The sequence below is a fragment of the Pyrus communis genome, chromosome 17 (genome assembly GCF_041283825.1).
Source record: "Pyrus communis isolate YQ-2024b chromosome 17, ASM4128382v1, whole genome shotgun sequence".
NCBI lineage: Eukaryota > Viridiplantae > Streptophyta > Magnoliopsida > Rosales > Rosaceae > Pyrus > Pyrus communis.
The window spans coordinates 11,698,398-11,715,217 of NC_142581.1; the positions used below are offsets into that span (position 1 = coordinate 11,698,398).

Genomic DNA, 16,820 nt, shown 5'->3' on the forward strand with positions numbered 1-16,820 from the left:
ATCGACTATCATTTTGTTGTTTATGTAAAAATATGCCCTAATATCATAGCATCTAATTACAAATGTGGGTTTACACCACAACTGGAGGAGGACCTAATTATCCTTGCGTGTTGGCAAAGGCAATTAGGGTATTAGCTAATCATATGAAACATGCATGATCAATTGTTGAATATTTGATTGGCCCAAACAAAAAGTCGAATATTTTTTTTTGTCAGATAATGACATCCTAATGTGTAATTTTGATTTACATTGTTCGCGATAAGAAATATTCAAATTCCAGAAAGTACGCATCAATGCTCCTAAATGGACAATAAACAAAGGTAAATTTGCCGTGTGAATTTTACTGTCACTTAAAAGCCAGCCACAAAAGAATGAGTATTACCTAATAGATCCATCAGATCAAACAACATTAATCTCGGGCATGATAGGTTCGAAAGAATAGTTGATTAGGTTAGGTGATCTTTAGACTTGAGAAGGACCACATGGAGAAATTTTTTGCCGAGAATATGGCTTGGCACAAAAAATGTTATACTACAAATGGTTCGATACTTAAAAATATATATTTTAACAAATTGTATTATCACATTTAATGTTCCGAGCAGTGTTTCTGACACGATAGAACCAAATGATAGATATGCAAATATGCAGATATGCAGTCTCATGGAACACGTGAATGCTTACCAAAACCACGTAAGCAAAGTTCCAAGTTTTCAACAACTTTTACAGTAAACCAATTAACGTCAAGCTCAGATAGGGTACGACTAGGGATAGGACTAGTCCTAGTCCTACCTGTTTGTCCACATCTCTGCTCGTAATTTCATCTTCATCCTATCCAAACAATTTGTATTCACTAAATCTATTTCAAGTGATATCACTCTTCTAAATGTTGAAAAAGAATTCAAGTTTGAACCGATGATAATAAAAAAATAAAAAATAAAAAATAAAAAAACCTTTGTATTCAACTACATAACTAGTCACAAACAACATCAACCAAGTTTGGGGTTCAAAACTTTACAAACAACATTAAGCAAGTTTCGCGTCGAAGTTTTTTGTTGAGTCAATAATTTTCCACTTCTAGATGTACAAAGCCAAAGAGCAATTGATGAAGAAGGTGTTGGCGTTGGTGTTGGTAGGAAAGGATGCCTGAAAAGTGTGTTAGGGATTATCATAATGGTGCACATAAAAATCATACAAAATTTTACAAAGGAAAAGAGACCAAGTCATGTCATTGAGACGGATAGTGTGACATACAATGTGGTTTTTAATTCCTCCAATGGTGTAAACTTTATTTCTCATTATAAGCTCTTTATAATCAATATTTAAGTCACACTCCAACGCAATCTACAAAAGACAAGAAAATAGGAACTTAGAGTGAAACCATCAAAACAGAAAGGAGGTTCAAGTATTTAAAAACATTCAACTTTCTCAGATGAGGGGAATCGAGAGAGATAGTATTTTCTTTCTTTTAGAAGATTTTCGAGTTGGATAACTTGAACACTCGGAGAGTAACGCTTTGACCAAATGATGAGATGCTACAAACCTTGATCTTTAACAGAATTATATGAAATGCCAACAGGTGAGCTCCAACATCGCCTACTATTTTCATCTGGAACATGTTCTTCCTAGAATCATCTTGCAAAGAAGCCTCCGCAACAATCTGGCTGACATTTACACATGGAAACAGAACCCTAGTTTCGAAACTCACATTGCTGCTGTGAGCAGGCTGAAGGAAACCAGGAATCCGAATGGTTCCAAAAGGCAGTCCATCATGAAGACTCAGAGTTTCAAGACCCGAAGGGCTATACCAGATTCCAACCTTGTTAGGATTTGTAGCATTCAGGGATAATGTGATTACAGATGAAAGAAATAGGGTTGAACCCGAATAGGCGTTGAGCTTATACGAATCCAAGCTTACATTTTGAAGGGAAAAAACTGGCTTCTGGGGCTTTAAGTAAAAGATTACAACCAATACAATCACACCAAGAAAAACAACTGCTAAGAGAAAAAAGACGAGGAGAAAGAAGCATGATCTTTTGAAAGAATATGCACGGCAGAGTTTTCGGAAACACAAATAGTCCGAATTTTGTGATGAAACATCCATGGAAGAACATCATGTTAGCTTAGGCTAATTGACTATACTGTTATGTGTTTGTTTTATGATTGTTAAATGGAACTACTTGTACATGAAGAAGGAATTTGATGTCTTTCTTTCAACTGTGGCATTGTGTTATTCCTTTCTAGATGATACCACAACCTTTTACTAGAGCATGTAAAGCAAGGAATGATTTTCTTTTCTCAACTTGCTTTATGCTGCCCAATTAAAAGAGTTAAGATTTTGTCAAATCCCAATTTGCCTCCCTTCTTTAGTCAAATACCATGGCTCCAAGCATTTTCCTCTCTACCACAGCGTAAAGGAAAGATCATCGATTTCTTACAAGAAAGAAATGCCCTCTCTACCACAGCGTAAAGGAAAGATCATCGATTTCTTACAAGAAAGAAATGCTTTCACAAGTTATTACAAGGTTCTGCACGCTTCTTGTGCCAGTAATAGCTTCTCTAATCTAAACTACCTATTAATAAAACCCTCATTGTCAACCAAAATAGGGTAAAAATACTATTTAATCTTCTATCACACAAAAAAAAAAAAAAACAAAATGATGGGCAATAATGTGAATTTACAAATCTGCTGTAAACATTCCTAGTTTAAGTGTGATTGTGTAAATCCTAAATTAGATTTGATTCTAGTTATCCTTTCCTAATGTATCTTGTATTCCTTGGGGATGAAGGAGTATCTTCTCCCCTTTTACTACTATAAATAAAGGCACAATGTAGGAGGGATAACAACACACATTCCCCTACAATTCTACAAATACATCTCTCTCTCTCTTTCTCTCTCTCTCTCTCTCTCTCTCTCTCTCTCTCTCTCCTACCGCCAACCCTATTTAACCTTGTTAGATAAAATAGACCACAACACGTTATCAGCACGCTCCTACCGCTGCGCTTAGGAATTTGAGGTTAGAGAATTTTCCTGCATCAAACCAGTTCATCCATATCATCACGCAATCAGGTTATTTCAAAACAAAGGTTTTTATCTTGGTATTTTTACAGCCCTAATAGCATGAACATTCACCATGATGCATGACCCAACTTTACGTTTTACGAATTTTAGATTCTACATAAATTGTGTATGCATCATAATCATAATTCTTGAATTATGTGAATTTGATATTTGCCATGAATTGCATCAAATTGAATTAAATTAACATATTATTATCTTGACTATGCATATAATTGAATATGATTTGAATTGAATTATATATGAATTGAATTGAATAAAAACAAAAAGCAATCGGAAACCACAGCCTGGGTTCTTTGAACCCATGACCTCGAGAACTCGCCCAAGCCTGCAGTATGTGGCTGAACCGTGCCGAAGCCGAGAGCTCCAGGTGAAAACCCAAAAAACCCGACACCATTGATGGTGTCCTTGTCCATATAGACCACGGGATGGCCTGAAGCCACCACCTTGAACATTTTGTTCATGTCGACGACGACCAGAAGTCGTCCCACACCGAAATTGAACCGAGATTCATCGGAATTTTTCTATAAACCTGATTCAAATTTCTAGGGTTTTACCATGAATGTTGAGATTTTTTTTTCAAATCTTTGTTCACCTTTGACGTCTCCCATGACCTATAGACTCGCCATGAGCACTGTTCTCCCAATGCACGGCCGCTTGAAGCGGTAGTGCCGGTCTTCTTCCCCGACGAATGCACTAGGGTGTCCTTGGCCTAATGATTGTTTTCCCCCAGACTGTGAAAGGAAAAAAAAACGAAATTTTTTTTTGGCCCCCTGAACATTTTTTTAAGGGTCAGCTTTTAAGTGGCCTGTGTTTTTTTTTTTTTAGGGCGTGCCTTATGCACCCCCCCCCCCCCCCCCCGAGGGTTTTCTCCTCTTCCCATGGGCCTGCAGCCCCACCTAGCCCAATTTTTGGGCCTAGGAAGCGCGGACCAATTTATTTTTAAGCTACCCGTGGGCTTATTTTTTCTCTTGTAAACCTAAAAGTTCTTTTATTTGTTTTTTTTTTTTTTTTTTGCATATTCTTGTTGCATATTTTTGTATATATTTGTGTTTACCTGCAGGAATATTTGAACCTGAAATTCATAATTATTTCGAAACCTAAAGTTTTCATTTAAAAACATCACCCATGAAAACCCCAAGTTTTTCATGCAAAATAAAACCAATAAATGTCTATTATAACCTGTATGTTCTATTCCTATGTGAATTGATTGATTTTTCTCCATTACATTAACCACATCTTGTCCATCTATTTTGTAATAAGAACATGTCGAATTTGAACAAACTCGACTTCACTACTTTGGAGGTCTCTGGAAGGAACTACCTCAAGTGGATCTAAGATGTGGAGCTCCACTTCACTGCCAAGAACTTACGACCTGCTATTAAAGAAGAGGCGGACAACCCTGTTGGCAAAGCTGAAAAAGCCACTTCTATGATCTTCATTCGAAGACATATCCATGATGCGTTGCAAACTGAATATCTTGTTAAGGAGGATCCACGTGCACTATGGGTCACTTTGGTTGATCGTTTTGATCACCAAAATGACATATTCTTGCCTGAAGCAAGACATAACTGGAAGCACTTGCGCTTCCAAGACCTTAAGTCAGTGAATGAATATAACTCTGAAGTTTGTCGAATCCGATCACTTCTCAATTTTTGCAACGAAACTTTGACTCAAGAGGATCTCTTGGAGAAGACCTATTCGACCTTTTTTACCTATAATATTGTCATGCAGCAACAATATAGAGCTCAGAAGTTCACTAAGTTGTCGAATTTGATCTCCATTTTACTTCTCGCTGAAAAGCAGAGCCAGCTGTTGATGAAGAATCATCAAGCTCAACCTTCTGGGGCGACTAATGTGCCTGAAGCACACTATAGCACTAACCAACGCCCAACATGCCAAAAGAGGCATGGAAGAGGCGGCCAGAAGTCATTTCACCAAGGTTAACAAAGTCAAGGCCCATCTAAAGGAGGAAACAAAGCCCTGAAGCTCCCAAACCTCACTCCCAAGGCCACGAACTTCAAGAATAAGGGCAAAGCACCTGAAACCATGGACGCGGATATGTGCTATCGATGTGGTTCAAAGGACCATTTGTCCATTGTTTGCTGAGCTCCCAAGAAGGTTGTGGATGAATATCATTATTGTCATAAGAAGTTTGAATCAAACTTCGTGCAAGTGGGTGAACCGGCGACTAAAAAGATGGAGGTTTCTAACTTTCAAGAGGATACCACCCCTATGGAAGATTAGAATCTTAGACATAGACTTTTTTTTTCTTAGTTAAAATAAGATAATGGGGCCGAATTCCACCTAGTGGCCGAACCCCTCCTTTGTTTTTGGTTGTTTTTTGAACAATTATCCTTTATATTTGGATTATTTGTTGGTGATTTTTCTTTTGGATATTAAGTTTTAATTAATTACCATCCTTGAATAAATGAAATTATTTTGAATTGATATTTGTTTTTATGAACTTTTGTGCATGTGACCGATTCAAATTAATTTTTCATTCTAGGTATGACTAGTGGGAAAGTTAGTTGTCTGGCAAATAGTGCAACCATGCATACAGTTTTGCATGAACGCATCTATTTTACTAACTTCATACCTAAGAAGGCACCTCTGAGAACCTTCTCAAGCTCATCCAACCTAATAGAACGATATGGTAAGGCACATATAATGTTGTCCAATGGTACAATCTTGACCATTGATGAGGCACTCTATTCTCCATGTTTCGGAAGAACGTTGTTGAGTTTCAAGGACATTAGAGATAACAATTACCACGCTGAAACCCACATAGAAAGCGAAGTTGAATTTCTATGCATAACTTCCTACGAATATGCCCAGAAGCGTATTCTAAAGAAGATGGAGCGTATCCCGAGTGGTTTATATACTACGACCATACACCCCATAGAATGCCACTATGTGGCCAGCCCTACTACTGGGACCACGCACAAAATTACACTTTAGCATGATTGTTTAGGACATCCTGGATGAATAGTGATTCAAATCATCACACGGGCATCCACTAACCAGCAACTTAGGTTTGATCCAAGGAATTGTATGTCAAACATGTTCAATGGGAAAGCTTATTACTAAGCCTTCTTATGACAAGATTCGTTCGAATCCTCTTATTGTTTTACAACGGATTTATGGGCATTTGTGGACCGATTCGCCCTCCCTGCGAACCATTTTTGGTTGACTCTTCCACATGTTGGTCACACATGTGCTTGTTGTCCACAAGGAACGCTGCATTCTCCAAACTGTTGGCTCAGGTTATCAAGCTCAGGGCTCACCACCCTGATTATTTGATCAAATGTATTCAATTGGATAATGCTGGAGAATTTATATCTAAAACTTTTGATGATTATTGCATGTCGACTGAGGTTGAAGTTGCACATCTTGTAGCCTATGTTCACACTCAGAACGGCTTGGCATAGGCTTTCATTAAGCGCTTACAAATGATTGCTCAATTGTTGGTCATACGTACCAAGCTCCAGATCGCTGCTTAGGGCCATGCAATATTGCACGTAGCAAAGTTGGTCTGCCTGAGGCCTGTTGCGACGCAACCATTTAATGCCCTTTAGTTGGTTACCGGATACGAACCCAATATATCGCATCTGCGTGTTTTTAATTGTACAGTATATCTGCCGATCTCACCGCCCTTACGTACAAAAATGGGGCCTCAACGAAGGATGAGAATCTATGTTGGATATGATTCTCCTTCGATTATTCATTACTTAGAACCTTTGACAGGTGATCTATTTACTGCTCATTTCGCGGATTGTCACTTCTATGAGATAGTCTTCCCGTCGTTAAGGGGAGATAAGAGCGTCAACGTTTCTGAAGAACAACGCGAATTATCGTGGAAGACTCCCATTTTGTCTCATTTAGATCCCCACACCGCTCAATCTTAAACCAAAGTGCAACGCATATTAAATCTCCAGAGCATAGCTCAGAGCATGCCAGATGCTTTCGCCGATCTAGCGCACGTGACAAGATCACATATTTCAGCTACGAATACGCCTGCAAAGATGGATATACCAAATGTACGACGGACTTCCCTTCTAGAGGCCCGGGATGCCAATTCTGGTGATCTATATACATTAGCGGCTAGCCAATCATCTGCCCCTACACAAAAGCATGGCAGTCCTCTTAGTTCAAAGGATTCATACCCCTGGAAGAGGAAATTCACAGCACAAGGTCCTGAAGAGCCTACCATGAATCTGACTATCGCTTACTCATTCTATCCAACTTATGAGGAAATTCTAGATTATGGAAGCGTCCTTAAATAGACGAATCCTTCTCCCGAGAATCGTGAGATTTCGATCTATTATGCTAGCTTAGATGATGTGTGGCGTAGAAATGAGATGATTGTCGATGATGCATTAGCATATGCAGTAGCTACTGAGATCATGTTGAGTGATGATATTGAATCGTGTTCCATTGATGAATGTCGATGTAGAACTAATTGGTCGAACTGTAAAAAAGCAATCCAAGTCGAACTCGATTCGCTTGCGAAACGTAAGATGTTTGGACCTCTAGCTTCTACTCCTCAACATGTGAAGCTCGTTGGCTACAAGTGGGTTTTCGTTCGGAAGCGTAATGAGAAGAACGAAATTGTGCGTTACAAAGCTCGTCTTGTTGCACAAGGCTTCTCACAACACCCCGGGATTGACTATGACGAAACTTACTCACCCGTTATGGATGTGATTACTTTTTGCTACCTTATCGTTGACTTTCCTATGACTATTTTCTTTTTTACTGACCGTGTCTCAATGGTCATGAACTCCGAAGGTTTTAGCACTAGGTCCCACTAGGCGTGCCAAAATGTTGACCCTAAAAATTACAAAGCCTACATGGTGCGCAAGCCGAGTAACTAATGAGCTAACTACGTCCTTCGGTTGATGCGGGGCGTGCCAACTCGTCAGCCGAGCTTGCCAAGGAGTACAATTTGTTAATGATGCGTTGAGCGCGTTATTGACTTCTTGATCTTATGATTGCGGCCGAGGAATGAACAAGTCTCGGCAATTGGGTTCTCGAGCCTGAAGACAAGGCTGCTAGTTCTGCAAAGTTCACGAATTATCGGTGCCGGATTCGGTCACAGTGATTATATTCGTAAGAGTATAAGCATGTCGAATCGACACCAGACTATATGGACACAAGTACTCAAAGGAGATGTATGTCTTGATGGTAAATGTGGTTCGACCATCAGAAAGCCGAACTCTGAAACTCACTTGTGAGTATCCAATCATAAAACCACTCAGCGTTCAATGTGCAAAATGTCGTAATTCGTAACACCTTACTTCGTCGAGAAGGCTAATAAGATGACCTATGCCAATAAGGATTCGAAAACCTTTCTTGACCGAGACTTGGATAGGTAATCAGTCGACCTCGGCGCAGTGCTGTTTATCCAAACTGAAAGTGCTCCTTGATCGGCTGATTCTACGACAACAGTGTTGTTTATCCAAACTGAAAATGTTCGTCGATTGCCTTCACAGTGCTGTTTATCCAAACTGAAGATGTGTCAGCGGAAAAAGAAAATAAAAATCTCAAGATGTTTGAGAGGTTTACGCAGGGCAGTTGTGTGTTGAATTGGAGGTCGCCTGAATGATGCGCTCTGCTCTCTATTTATAGCAACAAATCTTCCTTAAGATTAAGTTAAACCCACATTCGGATTAGGACTTCTTATTTTGTTCCAACTTTATCTCGACCAATCCTACTCCTATTAGGACTTTGAGCTCACCCCCCTTTTCAGGCCGTATTCATTGCCGGTCGAGAATCCATATTGCACTAGGCCCCCTTATCGTATTGGGACTTCTTTGACCCATCTACTCATCCAAACTACTCCTTCTTGCAATAGGACTCAACCACACCAGGCAACCCATAGTATATTTGGAAAAGCTTTGGGCCGAACCTACGCTTAGCCCAAAAATATTATTTTGGGCCCAAACAGATTCATATGTTGATTTGTATATTCTACGTCATTCATGATTCGTACTTTGTGGTATTGATAGGTTTTTCTCCACTCATAAGTTGAGGCCTGAAGTCTCCATAAACATTCAAAGTTCGTAATATAACAAGTTGGGCGCATCCCCCATATAAATTGATACAACAAATCCTTCATTCAAACATCCCAGAAACGAGAGAGAGAGAGAGAGAGAGAGAGAGAGAAAGAATGGATGCATTACCAACACCAGCCGACTTCAAACTCGACGGCATTTTGCTGGAATTTGTCGTCGGGGCTGGGGTTCGTATGCGCAGAAGTTGCAAAGGTTGAAACCCTTGAGTTTCAACGCAAAATTAGCATCACAAAGTGCAACATAGTGAGATTAAAACCCAGAAATTCAAAAGTAAGTAGAGACCTCACCTGGGTTTGAGTTTAAGACCTTCAAGCTCTCGGGCATTAATGGTGCCGAGGTCCACACTACACCGATCCCACATGTAAGACCACCATTGTGATCTTTGCATCCCACAGACCTCGAATATAAGTTTGGGGTTGATTTGTGAAGGTAAGTGGGAGAGTGAGAGCTTTCTTCTCTCGGTGCTAGAGAGATTGAGTTCAAGAGAGGAGAGAAGAATGTAGTTAAGCTTCATAAACAGTGCATTAAGTTTCATAAATAGTGTCGTAAGTTTCACAAACAATGTAGAAGTTTCATAAACAGTATGAGGATGTGTGGGGCCGCCTGTCAGATTTTTTTTAAAATTTTTTTTTAATATTAAAATTATGTCATTTTCATTAAAATTTAAGTTCTTTTGTCCTTTTTATTAAAATTTAAGGGTTTTTCATTAAAATTTTAAGTTTTTTTTATTAAATAAAGTTATAGCATGGTTTTTTATTAAAATAAACTTAGTCCAAGCCCTTTTCATGAAAGGTCTCTATATATGCCTTTCTCCACAGTCACCATAAGCTTGACCCGCACTTCATGCATAAGTGGATTTTTTAGTCCACCACAGTATGTGAGGAAATCTTGGGTATCACCGGAGATTGTCCCTAAGTGTCTCACTAGCGACTTTATTTATCAGTATACGAAGAGTAACCTAATCACGTGATGAGTAAGACCTTCACATAAAAATGTAAAGAGTAAAATCTTTCGCAGCTGGGACATTGGGATAATTTGGTGACCTCGTTTAGTTTATCATCAAAGCTTCACAAGGCAAACGAGGTAGGTGTGTGTTAGGTTCAAACTTCCCTTGTATTCTAACAATTAGAAAAAACTAAGCCATCACTAACTACAATCCCGTTAATTCAAACCCACATTTTTATGGTCAAAACTCAAATCATAAGCAGCCCCATTAACCCTAGACTAATTTTCCACCCCACCTTGGTCACTCCACCTATTCCCAATTGGTCCTCGGTCCTATTTGTCATCGTTCTGCACACCTTGGTCACTCCACCTATTCCCAATTGGTCCTCGGTCCTATTTGTCATCGTTCTGCACACCTTGGTCCCTCCACCTATTCCCAATTGGTCCTCGGTCCTATTTGTCATCCTATTCCCAATTGGTCGGTCCTCGGTCCTATTTGTCATCCTATTCCCAATTGGTCCTCGGTCCTATTTGTCATCTTTCTGCACACCTTGGTCCCTCCACCTATTCCCAATTGGTCCTTGGTCCTATTTGTCAGCTTTCTGCACATAAACATGTGAGTGAAAAAAAGGATGGCTTAAGTCACCCTTGTGAGCACTGAAGGAAGGTGCTGCAATCTGTTCTGCCATGCATGCATCAAGGACAAAATCTCAACCCTTCTCTCTCTCTTCTTCCCCAGTACCATACTGATTTGTCCATCTTTTCTGCTGATGCATGAGGCAGGCGGAGGGTCCAGCTTCCAAGGCACATTTGGAGCTGGAAAGCCCTAAAGCACGGAAAAATCTTGCGTGTAACCGTTTCATTATCTTCTGTTTACCTCTCCTCAAATTGGCGGTCACATGACGAGAGAGAAGAAAGAGGTAATGAAACGGTTACAGCTAAGAAAAACAAGAGGTAATGCAACAGTAACTCCAATGATGAGCGAGATAGAGAGAAGCAGTGAAACGGTTACACCCGACTACACAAAAACTACGTGCCAATGGCACCGACACATGTCGGTATTCCGCAATTTAAGCATCATGACAGAGAGAGACAAATGTCAGACATGCAGAGCATAGTGACAACACCCTTCACATGGCCAATGCATGTGTTCAGTTAAAGCATAAAACCCGGACGGTACGACCAATTCCATGCCACTTACAGTAAGCTAATGTCGTATGCGCCATCTCAATCTGTGAAAAACACGAAACGAAAATGGCACGGCCTTTTGGTAATTCCGTCATCCTCCAAGGTCAGATTGTCATACAGATATCTCTCTCTCTACAAACACCAAGTCAAAAGTACATAGGACTGAAAACCAAACAATGCAAAATCTGATGGCCTCTTGTAAAAAGGAAGACCGAAATAAATTTAAACAAGTACAGAATTATGAGGTTACAGTATCATCACAACTCACACAATTTCATCGTTACAAACATGAAAGTTCAGAAACCACAAGGTCTTTGGAGGTGAAAGGAATCCTAATACCTATACGATCTCCATACGCCTTTAGCTACGGCAAATACTCCCCCGTACAAGCCTTATCCATGTCAACCGCTTGCACAGATGCACTCCAACCCGAAACACATCCTGCAAGCACAAGAAGTTAAGAACCCGGCAACTTTCTCTTTATAAAATTTGAGTGAACGATAACATGAAATGAAACAATGAACAACGTCGAACTTGACAGAGGATTGAAAACTCACTAACATGTAGCTTTATTTACATAAACTGGAAAGCTGGGGTAAGGTTCATCGCTCAGAAAGTTCCTCCAACAATTTCCGGCAGATCGTCAAAGGTCCATAGGTCCACTGGATTACCACCATCCTGAGTTGCGTCTCCGTTAAGGAAGGCGTCCACTGAAGCATCCCAGCTCCCGTCAAGATATGGGGTCTGAAAGTACTTCATCTCCAAAGCTGAGAGCTCATCAGACAGTGTCTTTCCTGTACTATCCTGAGGAAGCACCAGATCCCGTGAGTTGGGCTTCAGCTTCTTCGTTGGGTTAGCATCCTCCAGAAACAGTGAGTCGTCAGTTTCTTCCATCACAGAAGAAAGAACTGATGAGATTTCTGGAGTCTTTGAGCCTTGTTCTCCCCAGCCGAACTCAGAACAATCAAACGAGTTGCTTCCCTGATCGGAACTCAAATAAAAGGGGGCAGGATCGGATGGAGTAGAGGATTTCAGTGCAACATCTCCATTGGCAGGGAAGGTAGACATATACCCAAAGTTATTCAACGTTGGCTTTTCATCCAGAAAACACAGAGCACCGTAATAGTCCTCACTTGAGTCGTTCACAAAATTGAAATTCTGGTTCAGACTAGACTCAGTGCCATTCATGTTTGTCTTGGGTATCAGTTTCTGAGAATTTGCCTTCACAGAACGCTTTGCAGAAGTACGAGGGGTTTCTTCAGGGAAGTTAACCTTAGCTTTCTTACCACGAATTCTGCGTGCCTCGGCATCATATGCCCTTGCAGCTTCTTCTGCAGTGTTGAAAGTTCCAAGCCAGACCCGAACCCCTTTCCTTGGGTCGCGGATCTCTGCAGCCCACTTTCCCCATGGGCGCTGGCGAATTCCCCTGTACTGGTTCTTCCTTTTTCTCTTTGCAGATTTCTCAGCTTGCCCATTGAACTCCACAGATTTCACAGCAGAACCTTCAAGATCAAAAGAGAGAAAAACATTAAACACGAGCAAAAAGATCCATCAAGAAAACGTCACAAATCTGTTCAGACGTAAATCGGATTAAAAAACAGATGATCAGTAGTCTGTTAAAACGGTGAGAAAAACTAAGGGGAAATTAACATAAATATAAAGCCGACTTTTACCACAACAGTCTACAAGGAGCTCTAGATTTTCAAGTTTTATAGCATAATATTTTATCAAATAGCAGCAACTCCATCCAACCAAATTCCAAGTTGCATGGATGAAATCATGATGAATCTAGATGTGATCTCATAAATATCAGAAAGACACGGCGTGACAAACTTGATCTCCATATCACAAGCATGATCATCACAAGATATAGGAAGCAAATTAAACAACATATTAAGAAACAAGCAGATGTTAATACAAAAGTTACATTCAAGAATAAAAATATCATTATTCATAAAATAAACTTGTTTGGAAATTTCATTTGGCTCCGGATCTGAGCTTGCTACTTGATATTTATACAATTGGAAATAGACCATAAATTACAACCAATCCATTACTAGCATACAGAAAACAACCAAGTTTTATGAAATTTCAACAGACAATTAATTAAGAACAATAAAAAACTAGATTGATGATTTTATAATTAATTAAGAATTTAACTGATGCAACTCGTACAGTATTACCAAGAAGATCTTTCTACCCACCTAAACAAATTCCTCAGATTCAAAACACAAGAACTAAAACAAGTTATTTCTAAAGTGATCATCCCAACAATCTACACAATATCACACACACACATATAATTAACAAGCAAGATTAAAACTTTATAATAAGAGCTCACCCAGAAGATCTATTCAATTAAAGGCCACAAATTTCCAAGTAAATTAAATAAAGCAACAATTAGAATTTACAAATTACCATTATAACATAAATCAACTCTTTAAATAAAATTAAAAAAACAATAAAATGTAAAATCTTTTGTAAAGGGGGTGAAAGAGGAGATTTTTACCACGGGCAGAAGAGGGCTTTCCGGCAGAGAAAGCAGAGGGCTTGGAATCAACCATTTCATCGTCCTCGTCCACATCGGACTCGTCCTTGAATTCCTGGAAATCAGCCTCGAAGTCGTCGTCCAAGTCAACGATTACGGACCTCAGAGGCTTCGAGAACCGCTTCCCCGAACTGGGTTTTTTGAGATCGGGCCAGAGGTAGTCGGCGGTGAGCCGCCGGGACCGCGCCGGCGGCGCTATGAAATCAGAAATAATAGCACCTCCACACATTTTGCTCTTTCACGGCGCACTTGCAGCTGAAAAGGGTGTCGGAAAAATTAAAAATGTTGGGATTTTCAGGTGAAAAAGTTGAATCCGACTGACTGGTTTTTGTGTTTTGGAAGTAAAGCAAGCGATCAGATAGAGGGAGAGAAAAGCTTTCGTTATTTTTCTGCTGAACAAAATGAGGTTTATGGTTTTATATTTTTTCTTGAAGGGAAATGGCTGACGACGGATGGGGAGTTTACTATTTTGTCCTTGGTTAATGTAGAGATTTGCAGATGCCGCTGCTTTTGTTGCCCAGAATGCCCTTCAGTGGTGGTTGAATTTTACTGCTTGCTTTTGCCGACCAAGAAAAATAATAAGAAAACAAAAGAGGCAGATGAATTATTGAGAATCATGAGGGATCAATTGGAGGTTTGGTGAAATAAATTTCCTCCAAGGGACTATTTGCATGTCGTTGGCATTTGGCAATGAATGGAACAAATAAAAGTGTATAACCTTTTACATTCCAATTTTATACAAAATTTAATATTCTATTTCCACCCACATCCTCGTTTAAATTAAGAGTAGGGCTGAAAATTTTTCCCGAAATTCCAAACTAAACCAAAAAAATCCCGATTCCATACCAAAAAAATTTCAAACCAATAATATCGAAAATTTTGAGATCTATACCAAACCAATCCAGAACCTTTTAATACAAAAGTCGGGATTACATATTTAATGATTCAGAAATGCCGAACCGAACAGAAAAAAAAAAAAATATATATATATATATATTATTTATTTATTTTGGTTGCATGCATGTTGAACATTGAATTTAAGTAGTTTGATAGTAGACTACATTAGAAATAGAAATATGAAATTAAATAGTTTGGAACTTTGGAACATCAATTTAACTTGGTATGAACGAATTAGTATTTCTATTGGTATGAAGCCTAAATTTCAAGAGATATGAAATTGGAAAACAAAATTTTAGGCGAAAAGCCTAAATTTTGGTCCATTGCCCAAAAATCTCAAATTTCAACCCAAATGCCCAAAATCGAAAATCCAATCCCGATCCATCCCGAAATACCGAAAACATTTTAGGAATCCCAAAAATTGAAAATACCGAAATTTCGGTTCAGGATTGGTCTTCAAATTCCCGTCCCAAAAATTTTCGGTTTGGGATTTGGGATCCCATACCGAACCACCCCTAATTAAGAGTGTATGTCACATCCCGGCCCGGGGCGGGTTACATCCCGGCCCGGGGCGGATCACTTCCCGAGCCCTACTCCACTACCGTAGCACGATATTGTCCGCTTTGGGCTTACCATTCCCTCACGGTTTTGTTTTTGGGAACTCACGAGCAACTTCCCAGTGGGTCACCCATCATGGGATTGCTCTAGCCCCCTTCTCGCTTAACTTCGGAGTTCCTACGGAACCCGAAGCCAGTGAGCTCCCAAAAGGCCTTGTGCTAGGTAAGGATGGGAATATACATATAAGGATCACTCCCCTAGGCGATGTGGGATCTCACAATCCACCCCCCTTAGGGGCTCGACGTCCTCGTCGGCACATATGCGACCAAGGTTAGGCTCTGATACCAAATTGTCACATCCTGGCCTAGGGCGGATCACTTCCCGGGCCTAACTCCATTATCGTAGCACGATATTGTCCGCTTTGGGCTTACCATTCCCTCACGGTTTTGTTTTTGGGAACTCACGAGAAACTTCCCAGTGGGTCACCCATCATGAGATTGCTCTAGCCCCCTTCTCGCTTAACTTCGGAGTTCCTACGGAACCGGAAGCCAGTGAGCTCCCAAAAGGCCTCGTGTTAGGTAAGGATGGGAATATACATATAAGGATCACTCCCCTGGGCAATGTGGGATCTCACAGTGTAACTTTGTTACCTCTTGACCAAAAAAAAGAGGAAAAAAAAGCTTTGTTCATTTCTAAAATGGAGTGGCGCAACCACCTAATACTACAATCTAGTGGTATTCCTATTCACTTATAAGTGAGATGTTTTAAGTTCAATTTTCGCCTTAGGCGAGTCGAGTTTGAACCACACCATTGCTAGCTGATTGTGAGGCTAAATCCATCCCCGCCCACTTAATGTACATAATATCGTTTGTTAAAAAAAAATATTAAAGTGACGCTCACCTCCCATTGATTGTCGTTAGGTTAATTTGATTAATTGATTTAAATGACGTATTTAAAAATTTAAATTAATTTAACAACAATCAATGAGGGTGAACGAAAATGCACTCTAAAATTAAAATTAAAGGTTAACTTGAAGAACTTTATTGGGTTTGAGAGTAATGAAATCTAAAGAGAGTTCACATATAAAGCACAAAACTTTATATGTGTCCCTAGTGTATTATGGTGGACAGATAGAGAATAAAAAATTTGTGTATGCCACTATATCGTGTCAAGCAAGTATAAAGATGTATACAGGAGTCTACTTTTAATAGTGTGTGAAATATCTACAAAAGTATATATTTTCGTTAAAATATTCAAAAAATCAAGAATCGATATAGAAAACGAGGGTGAAATTCCAACTTCGCATATGTCGGCAAGATATAGAAAAATCAATGAATATCGATGATATTTACTGATTCATTACAGAAATTTTGTTAAAATTGATTACAGATTTCGAACTTTTGATTTTTTTGGGAGAAATTTTTCTCTAATTTCAACTAAATCTGAATGAATTGATATACCCACCCTATTCTAAATTTCCATAAGTTTCGTCGAAGACAACCGATATTGATATCTGTATTGATATATGTTGATA

The 16,820-nt window shown here is 39.5% G+C and overlaps 2 protein-coding genes and 1 pseudogene across 3 annotated transcripts; 1 reads left to right on the top strand and 2 right to left on the bottom strand.

Annotated features, from left to right (window-relative positions):
• Nucleotides 1-934: 934 nt before the first annotated feature.
• LOC148689472 (uncharacterized) lies at nt 935-2,238 on the bottom strand. The gene is made up of 3 exons (XM_088689824.1): nt 1,541-2,238; nt 1,252-1,341; nt 935-1,143 (listed from the first exon to the last, which is right to left on the bottom strand). Exons 1-3 carry the CDS (start codon nt 2,099-2,101, stop codon nt 1,075-1,077), a joined length of 720 nt encoding a protein of 239 aa, XP_088545950.1. The 5' UTR covers nt 2,102-2,238; the 3' UTR covers nt 935-1,074.
• A 2,104-nt stretch (nt 2,239-4,342) lies between these two features.
• Nucleotides 4,343-5,323, top strand: LOC137709067 (uncharacterized; annotated as a pseudogene).
• Nucleotides 5,324-11,460: 6,137 nt separating this feature from the next.
• LOC137708669 (ethylene-responsive transcription factor RAP2-12) lies at nt 11,461-14,523 on the bottom strand. 2 transcript variants are annotated; one of them, XR_011064819.2, is made up of 3 exons: nt 13,793-14,280; nt 11,841-12,785; nt 11,461-11,724 (listed from the first exon to the last, which is right to left on the bottom strand). XR_011064819.2 is itself a non-coding variant. In XM_068447792.2 (3 exons), exons 1-2 carry the CDS (start codon nt 14,058-14,060, stop codon nt 11,893-11,895), a joined length of 1,161 nt encoding a protein of 386 aa, XP_068303893.2. In that variant the 5' UTR covers nt 14,061-14,523; the 3' UTR covers nt 11,461-11,724; nt 11,845-11,892. The 2 variants fall into 2 exon arrangements, 1 of the variants encoding a protein (XP_068303893.2); XM_068447792.2 differs by having other exon boundaries at nt 11,845-12,785; nt 13,793-14,523.
• Between the last annotated feature and the right edge of the window lie 2,297 nt (nt 14,524-16,820).